This window comes from Dermacentor albipictus, unplaced genomic scaffold (assembly GCF_038994185.2).
Source record: "Dermacentor albipictus isolate Rhodes 1998 colony unplaced genomic scaffold, USDA_Dalb.pri_finalv2 scaffold_44, whole genome shotgun sequence".
Taxonomy (NCBI): Eukaryota; Metazoa; Arthropoda; class Arachnida; order Ixodida; family Ixodidae; genus Dermacentor; species Dermacentor albipictus.
The window spans coordinates 330,926-344,764 of record NW_027225598.1 but is presented as its reverse complement, the minus strand read 5'-3'; the positions used below and the strand labels follow the sequence as shown (position 1 = coordinate 344,764).

At 48.1% G+C, this 13,839-nt stretch overlaps 1 protein-coding gene across 1 annotated transcript; it reads left to right on the top strand.

The window, feature by feature from the left end:
* The first annotated feature begins 1,613 nt into the window (after positions 1-1,613).
* On the top strand, positions 1,614-4,097 carry LOC139052935 (uncharacterized). Its single transcript, XM_070530081.1, has 2 exons — positions 1,614-1,888; positions 3,751-4,097. Exons 1-2 carry the CDS (start codon positions 1,639-1,641, stop codon positions 3,927-3,929), a joined length of 429 nt encoding a protein of 142 aa, XP_070386182.1. The 5' UTR covers positions 1,614-1,638; the 3' UTR covers positions 3,930-4,097.
* The last annotated feature ends 9,742 nt before the right edge of the window (positions 4,098-13,839 follow it).

Here is a 13,839-nt window from a genome sequence, read left to right as displayed (position 1 = left end):
GCCCAGGCCGCCGCCGGAAGCCAACTAATTCCGGCCGACGTCTAGGGGGGAGGTAGATTGTGAAAGGGGGAGCTGCGTCTCACCCCGATCACCCATACTCCCTGGCGGGTGCAAATTAAAGTGCTTTCTCTCTCTCTTCCTCCCTTATCTGCTTACTTAATGGCAATGTAGTTTCGGAAACTAAAATTTTTGACGATACGACTCCCTGAGGCACTTATGCTTCGAGGTTGCTTAGCTGTCTTGGCTTATCGGCTTTACTGACCTTGACTTTACTGACTGACTTTACTGGTCTTGGCTTTACTGACAGCTTTAAAATATAGGTCGAGTTCTATGGCTTGTTCCGGTTCAGGAGTCCAAGTGGATTGGACTCTAAGTGGCGTCGTCCCGGTGTCTGGTGCGTTGTTGTCTGGGAGTAAAAATGTCTGATACGCACTCGTTGGGAAAATTCTGAAAGGTCCTTGCGAAGCTCAAATTCATTTATTGTATTGTTCGTGCGACAAACGTTTCTGCCTTTGCTAAGCGCGCCTATTTCTTCTCTGCCTAATGTTTTTTTTCAGATGTCTACAACATTAGACTGGTTTACTTTCTGGAGACTTCAGCTGCGTCTGGTATTTCTGGATTCGAGTTCCCTCTTGTTGACGTGAGGTACCTGTTGGTTCCTTCTGCCCTGCAGCAGTTACCTTGCGCTCTCCGTCGCCCCAACAGGTCGCGCCCGCATATAGCTGGAACACCGTTCGATAGGCTCAGGCGCAACGCTAAAACTTCAATCGCTTTCAATTCTTCACCCTTTGGATGAAACTGTCAAATTTTTACCGCAGAAGTGATTTTCTCGAGGCGTTTCGCAGACTTCCGGTTCACGGAAACTGCGTCGTCGCCACACGTAGCTCAATGCAGGACAGCACACATATATCGATTGGGCGTAAACGAACGCTACTTGTGCGCACGGTCTCGTTTTAAAGCGACGTGCTTTCCTTCACTTTTTCCCCGTTTTCGTACTCACACATTTTTCCGCTATGGGCGTCTTGTCTCGATGCGCGTTCGTCGCCGAACGTCAACTAGCTCTGTCAGACTCACTTGTCGCAGGAGACCTTTACGGCGTCTGAAGATTTAGACACTGTGGTCGGTGCTAGCGCTTTGTCGCGCTTCTCCGCCGCCTGGGCTGGCGGTTCTAGGCCGCTTTTTTCGCCGAAATCCTCTACGCGTCTCTTATAGTAATGCGCCGAAATGTGTTCTTCCATGAGTAATACGTGCTTTAATTACATATACTGGCAAACTCATTTTCTGACCAACTTCAGTGTTTCTGCGGAACTCAGCGACCGACGCTTCTGCAAGCTGGTTTTTCTTTCAGAATCACGCAGTCCTAAAAAAAATTTTTTTGTAAATGCTCTTGTTGTAGACGTCGCAATATTGTGAGAACTAGTAAATATTCAAATGAATCAGCTTGGACACTATATCGTGCAAACACGAAAGTATACACTTAGAAGAATTTACAGAAAGAGAGTCACAGAGCCCGAAGTTGCATGTAAAACACACTGGCATCCACATGCAGGTGTCATCATCGGCGTTACCAACCCGACTGCTCAACCTCGTGTCCGCACGCTCTAGCCGAAGAAGAAGAAATTTCAGCAAGCGGACGCCATGCACGAAGTTGGGCCGACCAGCCGCCTTACGCAAACTCCGACGGGTGCCACGAGCAGGGCTTCTCTGGACTCGACCGGGACGGGCCCCGGGCCAAGCGTCCCTGCGGTGTCCAGCCGCGTGGTCCTCTCATCGTCGTTCCAGGACCGGGGGCACCAAGACGTGGCCGAGGCGCCCCACGATCTCGACACTGGGCGCCGCTCGCGGGCCTCGTCGGCGGCCGGCATATCGGCAGCGCCAGCGGCCTCAGGTGTGTACCGAGTCGCGAATACTTTTATTGGCGAGTTCGAACAGTTAATTTCCAAACCCCGTTTTGAGTACTTGTCATTGTGTGAGATCATCATCTTATTGCTTCATTACCTGTTCGCTTCGTGTAGCTGCAACCGCGTTGTAACTAATAGAACACGGAGCTGGTCAGGCACCCCTTGTTATTTTCCTTTTATGGCGTTAAACGTTTATCGTATCACAATCGCGGACATTGTTGAAGATGTTTGTTTTCATCGAAAATGGCCTCCCGCTGAACACGAAAAAAAAGAAACGTGTTCTTGAGCGGGATTTAACCTGATGGCTTACGTTTTGCGAGCTAGCTGTTGCAAACACTGCACCAAAGCACTTCCACCGAAGCGTGGACTATAGTGGAGTCATGTTATGCAGTCACGCCGTTTTGTGCGTGTATGGCGGAAGAATAGAACCATGAGTTAAAGGCACTGAACCGACATGCGTCTAAGCGGTAAGGCAGATGCGGTGAGGCGCAGCACTTTGCGCATTTTTCGTTCAACAAAGGTCTGGTATTTAGTACACTTAAACAAATACCAAAGAAAGTGGACAGAGGGACAGCCGCCACCGCAGTTCCGTCGGTAGAACATCGCCCGCGTCACGCCTGTGGAGGTGGTCGGCTTGGTTCCCACCGGCGGCGCTTTGTCTTTACCTTCCACTTTCATTTAGCTTTTCTTTAATGTTTCTGCATTCAGGAAAAAAAAGGAAACGCACTTCATTTTCCCTACGTTTTCCTTGGATTCATTATCTCTTGGCATTTTATGGTTGGTAGTACAAAAATAAAATCGAACATCGGATGCTCCCTCATGCTTTTAGCTGTGTAAGTGACAAAGACTGTGTGAAGTGTCACGAAATTGCTACGCAGCCGGCCAACCTGCAAGTCACTCGTCGATCCCACTCGCTTGAGCTACAGATGTACGCTCTCGATAACGTTTGCACCCTCTGGGGCCTGTCCCAAAAGTTCTTGAAATATCTGCGTTCGCACATTTTCCTGTCACAATACTATGCTACACTGATAACGCGCATGCCGTTAGCGACCTCGAACTGCCGGGCTCGCCGCGTGAACGAAAGGAAGCGCAAGCAAGGCAGATGACAGTTATTGTTGCGGGACAAGATAAGCACCACAAGTGGCTCAGCGCCGCCGCCGACAGTACCGTGTCATTCAGAATCAAATTATTTGCCACAATATATCGCGAATTCAAAACACCTGAACAGCTGCGCTCAACATTCACATTAGGTAGCATTGCAATCGTCGCCGAAATTTTCTTTTGCTATTGTAGCTTTCAAATAAAAGAGAACCGGAATAGAAACGAAAATATAGCAGCATAGTCGGAGCATCATAGCGCAGTGATGTGAAACCGGACGTGCGTGCTTTTAAGTTGTGGTGACTGGACGGCGCACACTACACCATTAGTTACGTTTCGGCCACGCGCTCCGCTGTTCGCGTTTCATTTGACCCTGATGGCACTTGCACTATGGACTAAAGTGCCACCTGTGCGTCCCGCGCGACGAAAGCGCTTTTACCTTTTTTGCGAGACACTGGTCTCGAAGGTGTCCTGTTTCGTGCTTGTTATGTGTATGTTGGGTGTCGTATGATCTCCCTGTATCGTTTTATCTAGCATCGAATACGCCTGCAGCAGCATGCTGTTGGGGCGCCGACGATTTCATTTCGACCCTTTCGACGAACCGACAGTTTTCGTTTGCCTCTCTATCTCTCCGTTAACCGGCCAATCGGTCGTGATCGTCACTCGTTGGGTCGAACAGTACCGTCATTTTGATATAGAAGTTTGATATGGCTGGCATACTCACATCTTGCGCTTCTTCGCCTCTTGCCAGTGGGCCCCCTTCCGACGGCCGAAGCCGAGAGAAGTGGAGGCGGCCCCATCGGCGATGTGTCTGGCTGGGCGTCCGCAATCTCCAAGGAGGCCCTCTGGGTGCTGGGCATCGTGGTGGCGCTGTGCCTGCTGCTCGTGGCGCTCGTCTACCTCAACCTGAGCCACAAGGCGGGCATGTGAACATTGCGTAGCTCAGTCCCTCCTGCCCACAAGGCCCTTGTGGCCCTCCGCATACTTTACTCCATTACATACCGTACGCTGATATTCACTTACTGATTCACGTTTTGTTTTGTATTCTTATGTTTCGAAAAGCTTCAATGAATAAAGAACCGTTTATATTCCCCTGAATTTGTATTAAAACGAAGATCTCGGCAGCTATGGGAGTCGCTAGCTAAAACCGCATTTAATGCTAAAAGGTATCCACTAATACGTAAGCAGTCTAGGGCTGTACTGTTCAATCTGTTCGTCTGAAACGTGACACGATGTGCTCCATGGGTATACAAACGGTCCTATGGAGTACATATGACAGTGCCTTATCACTACGTATGACTACTGAGATTTATGGTTGTCTATGGAACACCTACACTTACAGTCGGCATAAAAAGCACACCAGTGCAGTCGACGTAACAAGTAACGCTACCATACCTCCGAAAAAAAGCACATCTAAGTGAGTGAATAAACTTTATTTCGGAGACCAAGTTGCTGATGCCCGAAGTTGGGCGACCACCGTATTTTAGGTAGCCGTGACACTGTGCTCATAGCCTGGCCCTATTCACCAGCCGAAGTTGGTCCTTAGATTTTGGGCTTGTCAGCTATGCCTACCACCGGTCTTCTGTTGCTGCTTGGATGGGCGTTGTCCGCGATTTCTTTTTGTATTCCCAGACCATGTGGTAAAAGGTGTTTGGTTTATTGCAGAATTGTCAGTCTCTTGTAAATGCTGAGGGGTACATTGCGTGTAGTAGAGTGCCCTAGAGCTGACTGCCCATCTGAAGTCGGCGTAGTATGACAGCTTCTCTGTTAAGCTTGATGCGTGGTGGCGGATATTCCCTCCTGTTCTTCTTGTCATGTTCTAGAATGTTGTATAGTATTTTCTTTGTATCATGTCGTCTTGGTCTGACAGTAGATAACGTCCTGGTGGTGTTGCCCGGCGTACATGTTCTCGGGCGGCGGCGTGAGCCGCTTGGTTTTCCGCCAAGGATTCGTGTCCCGAGGCCCAGACAATGTACATTTCAGTGATGGTTCTTGATGACGTTGAGCGTATTCTAGCCAATTCTTCCTGCAGCCTGGGATCAATTGAAAGCGCTCTGCAGGAAGCGATCGACGTGATCGAGGAATACCTCGCTCCCACCGGCCTGCGATGTTCGCCTGCGAAGTCGGAGCTCCTCGTCTACAAACCATCGAGGAGCGGTCCCAAACCAAAGAACGAAATCAGAGACGCACACGTCGTTACTCTAAGAACAAAAGACGGAGGAACCATTCCACACGTCAGCAAAATCAGAGTCCTTGGGATGTTCATTGAGAGCAACGGCTCTAACGCCGCTACAGTGGAGAAGATCGTGACAAAGTCGAATAATGCCTTGAATCTCATACGACGTGTAGCCAACAGACAACACGGCCTTAAGGAAGAAAATCTCTTCACGCTAACACACGCCTTTGCGCTATGCCACTTCACCTACGAGGCGGCCATGCACAGATGGAAGGTAGCGGAGAAGGACAAACTCAATGTACAACTGAGGAAGCTAGTCAAACTAGCGCTGGGAATCCCCAAGAACACCGAGACAGAGCTCCTGCTGCAACTGGGGGTACACAACACACTTGAAGAAATCGCCGAAGCTCAAGAACGGGCTCAATGGACAAGACTCTCTGGAACCAAACCGGGTAGAGAAATCCTAGCCAAACTAGGTCATGACACCACAGTAATCGAGAATCTATATCAAAGCGTTCCGACGGACACACGCAACTCCTACACGGTTCGCCCACTGCCGCGGAACATGAACACCGCGCACCATCAACCCAGAAGGCTGGCACGCGGATCGTTCATTTTGCGCGAAATACGCGATAAGAAGATCCTAGCCTGTTTCGTTGACGCGGCACAGTACCCAACCAGGAAGGCCTTCGTTGCCACCACGATCAATAAGCAAGGTCAAGTGAGAAGCGCTCTCACAGTCAAGACCCACAAGTCCGAGATAGCAGAACAGGTTGCCATCGCACTCGCGCTCACAGACCCGACCACCACCCACGTCTACAGCGATTCACGCTCAGCCGTCAAAGCCTTTCAGAAAGGAGCAGTTGCAAGACAAGCACTACAAATAATCAATAGATCCGCACCGCTGCAGCATCACACCATCTGCTGGTTCCCGGCACACCTCGGATAGATCGAGGACGCCCCTCGCAATCTCAATGAGATGGCTCACAAGAGCGCGCGAGACCTAACCTTCCGCGACGCCACCTATTCTGGTCGTGACCCTCCCAGCGAGAATCGGGACCCTCCATCCACATAAAACAAGATCATAAAGCACTTTTATCTAGACCGCAGAATATACAGCACACCTCACAATAAGCTCACCAGGCCTCAAGCCCTGACGTTCAGAATGCTTCAAACAAACACGTACCCCACGCAGAACAGACTACATCACTACATGCCTGACCTATACAAAACATCATATTGCGAAAATTGCCATAGCACACTAGACGTACATCACTTGCTCTGGCCGTGTGGTCGGACCCACGCAAACAAGGATCAAGACTCCGCCAGGCTACAAGACGCATTACGCAGCACGGACCTGGTGGAGCACCACTGGGCCGTCCAGCGAGCCCACGATGCGGCCACGAAGTTACAACTCCCGGTCCCAACGTGGGAGTAGCCCGCTCTATGGGACCTTGCGCCCCGTAGCTCGCAGGACCTTTCTATAATGTTACTCCATCCATCCATCCATTCCTGCAAGAAAATGGCGACAGGCTGCCTGCGAGTCTGTGACGACGATGACATCGGCAGGTCCATATGGCCGCGTTTTCGGCTACCTCAATGTAACACAGCAGAATTCATTTCATTTCATTTGGTTTTGCTTAGGGCAGCATATGGAACACCTTCGTCGCCGCAACAGTCAGCACAAAAAGGATGTAGATAGTACAGCTGCCACAAAAGGTGTACCATACAGTCGGCCATATTACAAGGTGCATGTAGAGCCATATAGTACGTGAGAGAAAAAAGGAGGCCACTACTGTCGCAGCGACAAGTATGCCATAAAATCGGCACACCATACAGTCCGTATGGAAAGAAAGCAGGCCACTATAGTTGCCGCCGTAAGTATACCATACAGACGGTGCAGAAAAAAAAAAGGCCACGACAGTTACCACAACACGTAACTATATCATAGTTAATGTAGAAAGAAAGTAAGCTACTACAGTTTCTGCAAAAATTTTACCATGTACTCGAGCCATACCGTACAATTGGTGCAGAAATAAAACAGGCCACTAAAGTTGCCGCAACAAGAAATTAACACTAATTAAGCACTAATTAAACCTAATCAATAATAGTTAAGTGTACTTAATATTAAACATGTAAGCCTTAAACATTGTAACATGTTTCTGTGAATAAATGTCAGTCGCACATTTGGCTACGTTGTTTGTGCGCCTTAGTGCCTACACACCCTCAGCAGCACGCACAAGATGTTCATCACGGGCCTCGCTGCAACTGAGTCCCCGATACAGCATTCCCCAATTTTAGTGTGAGGTTAGGTTTTTTTACCAAAAAATAATTCAGCAAATTTTAAGGTATTGCTTCAAACGCGACATCTTAAGTGAAGAAGAGCGTAGAGTGAAATATCAAAACATTTTTTTCGTGATCATAGCTGCTGCAATGTTTTTTTTTCCTTTTATCAAATATACTTACTACTTTCATAACCAGTATCGTTAATATTTTTAACTCGTTGATGTTTACGACTGCCAGGTATGATGGGGCGCGGCAGACTAGGGCGCGAAGACTGTACACTGCGCTAGATCGTTACTAAATTGAAAGACCTATAGATCAGAACCAACAAGAACGGATCGTTTTATTTATTAGTATAGCTTTGGGTAAAAAAAATGATATGAGTAAGAAAGGCTGTTGGATGGCATCGGGAGAGAAAGTTCGGCAAGCTCGTATTGGACGAGAAAGGTATGCAAGGATGAGACGACAACTCTAAAATTATAGATTTTGCTAAAAACCACAGTGATTTACAATAATGACGCTTATTGATTATATTATTAGCGTCCCCTTGGAAATTGGGCGGCGAAATATAGTCACCTAGCCTGCTTTACCAATCTAGCATTTTGCTTATATTTGACGTACATTATGTCTCTCTCCCTACTCTCTATACTCACTCTATCTCCAGGCTTTTTCTTTTTTTGTCAGTGCGCGTACTCTAAACATTTATTGCTTATCTCTCCGGCTATCCAGTGAACGCTTTGATCCGCTTTGAATCTAAGTACTTCTCGAAGATAGATGTTCTCTACGGTTCTTGTAGGGTGAACATCTTGGCATTTCATTACGATGCTCTGAATCATCTCCGAACGTTTGCTGCAGCAAACACTTGCCTCATCCTGTTCCGGATAAGTGCTCCTGCATGTCCTTGTCCTCAGGCAGCCAGCTCGGGCTTTCGAACATCAACGCCAACCCTTTGGATTAGTGTGCCAAATTTCTCCCTGATATTTTGTAAACCTTCAATGTTGATGATGGTGATAACAAATTTGGTCTTCCCCCTTCGTATCGGGTAGCCACCGCACAGTTTCCTGACCGGTAAATGTAAAAAGAAGAAAAAATATATGCACATACCGATGCAATCGATGTAAGCGAAAGTTTGTCTGCTGTTTGCTTTCATTGACGTTATTTGGCCGTGATATATCGACGGCATACCATAGCCGTGACGGAATGTGAAATATTACCTTGACTGCTCCGCTCGACGCTTTATGCGAGCCTTCGTGTCGTAGCCACAATGTGCACGCTTAGGCGCCATTCTGGGCTGTAGCGTTGTAGCTCACAAAACTGCCTTCTCTCTCTCTGTCTCTCTCTCTCTCTCTATTCCCTCGCTAACATTCTCCCAACCTCCTTCGACTACTGTCGTTGCTGTTGCGGGTGAGCACGAAGACAGGCGCGGCAGCTCCTGCACAGCATTTGTGAGGGTTCACGCCTAGTTACAGCGTCCAGAGGGAGGTGTGCAGATGTGACGCGGCGTAAATCTTGACACGAGCTTTTCTGATGGTCTTTGCTTTGTGCCACGCTGCTGTCGTGCACTAACGCGATAGTGTTGAGGGGCCCCGTGCCGCAGAATATCCGGTGTCGACGCCGCGGGCGTCACAACAATCAATCTGGATCACAACGTCGCAGGCCCTCCACATGGGGCATGCATAGTCTTAGATTCTTTACAATGTTATTCCTCCAAATTTTGAGAATGACAGCTCATAAACAAATGACAAGAAACAAAACACCAACAGGGCATGCCTTTCATGTTGTTGTTTTTTTTGCATTGCCACGTCCCGTCTACGTCCTGATGCAGCCACCGTTAGTGGCGTGCGTGTCAACTACGTCCTGACGTGGCCGGTGTTATTGCAGTAGCCTCAGCAGCCCAAACGAGCAGCAGAAGTGGGAAAGTCGAAGGAAGAGGCAAAAAAATGATTCACTTTAAAAATTATGCGTGGCTCTGCTATCGCAAACGCCAGAGACTAGCGGAGCTGGGGGAAGCCCAGTAAAGTATTGACAAACCGCACCCAAGACACACGAGCGCCGGCAACGCGTCCCTGCGACTTCCACCGAAGGCGTCTACTGCGGCGTCCGCGATTCACGTGGCCAGCCGGCCAGCGCCGTAGTAGACGCCGCGGTTGTCTCCACTCTGTACCGAGCAGTGGGCGAGGAGGACATCGAGGCACCCCAGCAGCCACCGGAGAACAGCCCCCTCCTCCCTCGCCTGACCCCCTGCCCCATAGAGTTTCCTACAAAAATTACTAGAGGGAACTCTGGCGCTAGTGCCTACAGGAGTTGCAATGGGAGCGGTTGTCCCAGCATGGGAATTATGGGAAGTACATGGATTTGCCTAAACTTCGTCCTTTTGGCTTCAAACGGCTTCGTAACTTTGCAAACTCGTCATTTTCAACAATCTATTGCGCAATAAACAATTAAATAAACATCATTGAAATTGCCCGACCACAGGATTCGAACATGGGGACTCCAGCACAGAAGCCTGATACTGAAACTACTAAGCCACGGACGCATGTATCGACAAGTGAATGAAACGCCCTTATGAATTTATCGCAGGCATGCCAGTGCCTTGAGACGCTTGGCGCGTTTCGATTTGGCCACCTGGACAAGCTCAATGGTTGCAATTTATAGCAATTCTACGCGTTCCCGGTGTCTACTGCACTTCGAAGAATATAGATTGCGCAGAAATATACGACAATAAGATTTGTATAGCGTAATATACAAAGCCACAAGGTCGTTTGAATCCACAAGCACGAAGATCAGACAAATCCATGTACTTCCCATCATTCCCATGGTAGGACAACGACTGCAGCGCCAGAGTTCCCTCTAGTAATTGTTGTAGGAAACTCTATGCCCTGCCCAAAGCCACCTAGCCCTGCCTAGAGATGCAAAATTTCCGGAAATTTTGAGCAATCGGAAAAAAACCTGTTTCTTTCACGTTTTTTTCCGAAATTTTGGAAAAAATGGAAAATAAATTTTCTTTAGCATATGGCAGTAGTTTAGTGCCAAATGTCAAAAGCCATAACTCTCATTATGTAAATAACAGAAGTGAAATGCTTTCTGCTTTTTCACAAACGAATGCAGGGTTTAACAGATGCAAGGCAGACCAGAAGTATCACCACTAACGCGTTCAGTTCTCTGTGTATCGGTGCGGCTTCCTAGAATTCTTACGGCAGTTCAAACAAGGAACAAAGAACACTGAAATGTCTCTTCTGTGGCTATTTCGTCGTGGCTTCGACTATAGAAACATTGATCAAGATGATAAAACACCTCTTATTCAGAGTCAGTATCACTGGCTTCATCCGTAGCATTCTTCATTATGTTGAGATGTGCGTGTACAAAACCAAGCTTTCGTACCGTTTCATTGCGCAGCCTGTTCCTACGCAGAGTATGAATGTTGGCGAAGTCGGACCAGTTGCGCTCACAAGCAGCTGATGATGGTGGAATCTGTAAAATGTTTCGAGCCAGAGGCATCACTGTTTTACTCGTGCAGATTCCCTCCCACCATGTTGAAGGAGGCATGTGGTTAGCAGAAGCCCATATTCCGGACCTTGACCATATGCCTGAATTGGTCCTGTATTCTGCCACATCGGAGTACACTTTTCCAACTTCTAGGTTCATATGCGTACTGTGCTCCGAGATCCAGTCAAACGCAGACAAGACTTCTTCGTCAGTCACATTTTTCCCCTTGTATCTTGGGTCAAGTAGGTTTGCTGCACAGTGCACGGGATGAACTGTAAACACTTTGCGTGTCTTTAAGGCTTTCTCAGCCAGATCCTGTTCACTCGGCGAAAGAACAGAGCGCTGCAAATTCGAGTGAATCTCCTCCGCTAGATTGTGAAAAAAGTTTGTGACGTCGGACAACAGGGCCCCGTCACCTTCTAGAGCTTTGATAGCCTTTGCGATGGGTTCCAGCAAAGTATGGCATGATTTCAATGCGACCCAGAACTCTTCTTCGTCCAGAACGACCAGCCAGAGAGTCTTGTCGAACTTCAAGTTTTCCATTATAGCTATTTCCTGCAAGACCTCCTTGTTTTTCAAGAGGCTTTCAAAGGAGAGACAGACACCACTCCATCTTGTCTTGCTTGGAAGCTGCAGGCTTAAGCTGACACTTTTGCCATACTTCGATTCCTGCCTTTCCTTGAATGTGGCCAACACCACGTGGGTTTTCTTCACGTATTTGATTATATCTTTCGCCTGCTTGTGCACATCGTGGATTGTGCCAAGAGAAAGGAGATTATTCATCAACAGGTTCAGAGAGTGTGCGGCGCAACCAATCGCGATAACATGAGGAAATCGCTCAATAACGAGAGCCCATGCCGCTTTCATATTGCTGGCATTGTCGGTTACCAGAGCCTTTACCTTTGAGCTACCAACCGATTCCATAACAGCACAGATTCCTTCTGCCATATAGGCCGCAGTATGCCTGTTGTTGCCGGTGTTGATTGACTTGAAGAACAATGGCGATGGTGTGCAGAGTACAAAGTTTATAACTGACTCTTCTTCGACGTTAGTCCAGCCGTCAGTGACAAGGGTGATGCATGAAGCGTTTTCAATAGAATTATTCACGGATACGGTAGCCGCCTCGTACTCGGCGTTGAGCAGCGAACCAGCCAAGCTGTACCGGCTCGGGGGCTTGTAAGATGGTCTGAGTCCTTTAAATGCTGCCTGCCAATAGTCATTTGTAACCAAGGAAAACGGTGAGTTGGAAGCATATATCGCCTTTGCCAACGCTTTATCGGCGTTCTTCTGCGCCTGAAGTGTCATTGTATCGACGAAGTGGGTAACCCTTCCAGTCGTTGAGGCTGCGCTGCTTGCTGTACAGCTTACTGCGCCGTTATGTTCGCTTGACCTGAGACCGCTACATGAAGGGCTGCAAGAGCGGCTTCGTGGTGTCACTTCCTGTCTTGGGTATTTCACGCACTTAGCAATGTGCTTGGAAAGGCGAGTTGCATTCGGAAAAGCGTAGCTGCTGTTGCAGTACTTGCAGACAGCGGGTCCCCGCAGGCACGTACCCAGGATTTTTTTTCGGAGGGGGCCCACCACCTCCATCATCATCATCATCATCATCATCATCATCATCATCAGCCTGTTTTATGTCCACTGCAGGACAAAGGCCTCTCCCTGCGATCTCCAATTATCCCTGTCCTGCGCCAACCGATTCCAACTAGCGCCCACGAATTCCCTAATTTCATCGCTCCACCTAGTCTTTTGTCGGCCTCGATTGCGTTTCCCTTCTCTTGGTACCCATTCTGTAACCCTAATGGTCCAACGGTACCGTTAGATTATTAGGTTCATGTAACGCTGGTTAGATAACGTTATCTAACCAGCGCGTTACATGACCTGCCAGGCACGTACCCAGGATTTTTTTTCGGGGGGGGGCCCACCACCTCCATCATCATCATCATCATCATCATCATCAGCCTGTTTTATGTCCACTGCAGGACAAAGGCCTCTCCCTGCGATCTCCAATTACCCCTGTCCTGCGCCAACCGATTCCAACTAGCGCCCACGAATTCCCTAATTTCATCGCTCCACCTAGTCTTTTGTCGGCCTCGATTGCGTTTCCCTTCTCTTGGTACCCATTCTGTAACCCTAATGGTCCAACGGTACCGTTGGACCATTAGGTTCATGTAACGCTGGTTAGATAACGTTATCTAACCAGCGCATTACATGACCTGCCCAGCTACATTTTTTCCTCTTGATGTCAATTAGAACATCGTCTATACCCGTGCGCTCTCTGATCCAAACCGCTCTCTTTCTCTCTCTTAACGTTATACCTAGCAATCTTCGTTCGATCGCTCTTTGCGCGGTCCTTAACTTGCTCTCAAGTCTCTGCCCCATATGTCAGCACTGGCAAAATGCACTGATTGCACACCTTACTTCTCAATAATAACGGTAAGCTTCCATTCAGGAGATGGCAATGTCTGCCGTATGCGATCCAACCTATTTTTATTCTTCTGTGAATTTCCTTCTCATGATCAGGGTTCCCTGTGATTAATTGACCTAGGTAAACGTATTCCTTCACAGTCTCTAGTGGCCGACTGGCGATCCTGATCTCTTGTTTCTTTGCCCGGCTATTTATCATTATCTTCATCTTCTGCATATTATTAATATTCAACCCCACTCTTACACTCTCTCTGTTTAGGTCTCCAATCATTTCTTGCAACTCGTCTGCATTGTTGTTGAATAGAACAATGTCATCGGCAAACCAAAGGTTGCTGAGATATCTGCCGTCGATCTTTACTCCTAAGCCTTTCCAGTTTAATAGCTTGAATTTTTTTAAGCACGCAGTGAATAGCTTTGGAGAAATTGTGTCTCCCTGTCTGACCCCTTTCTCTATAGGTATCTCCCTGC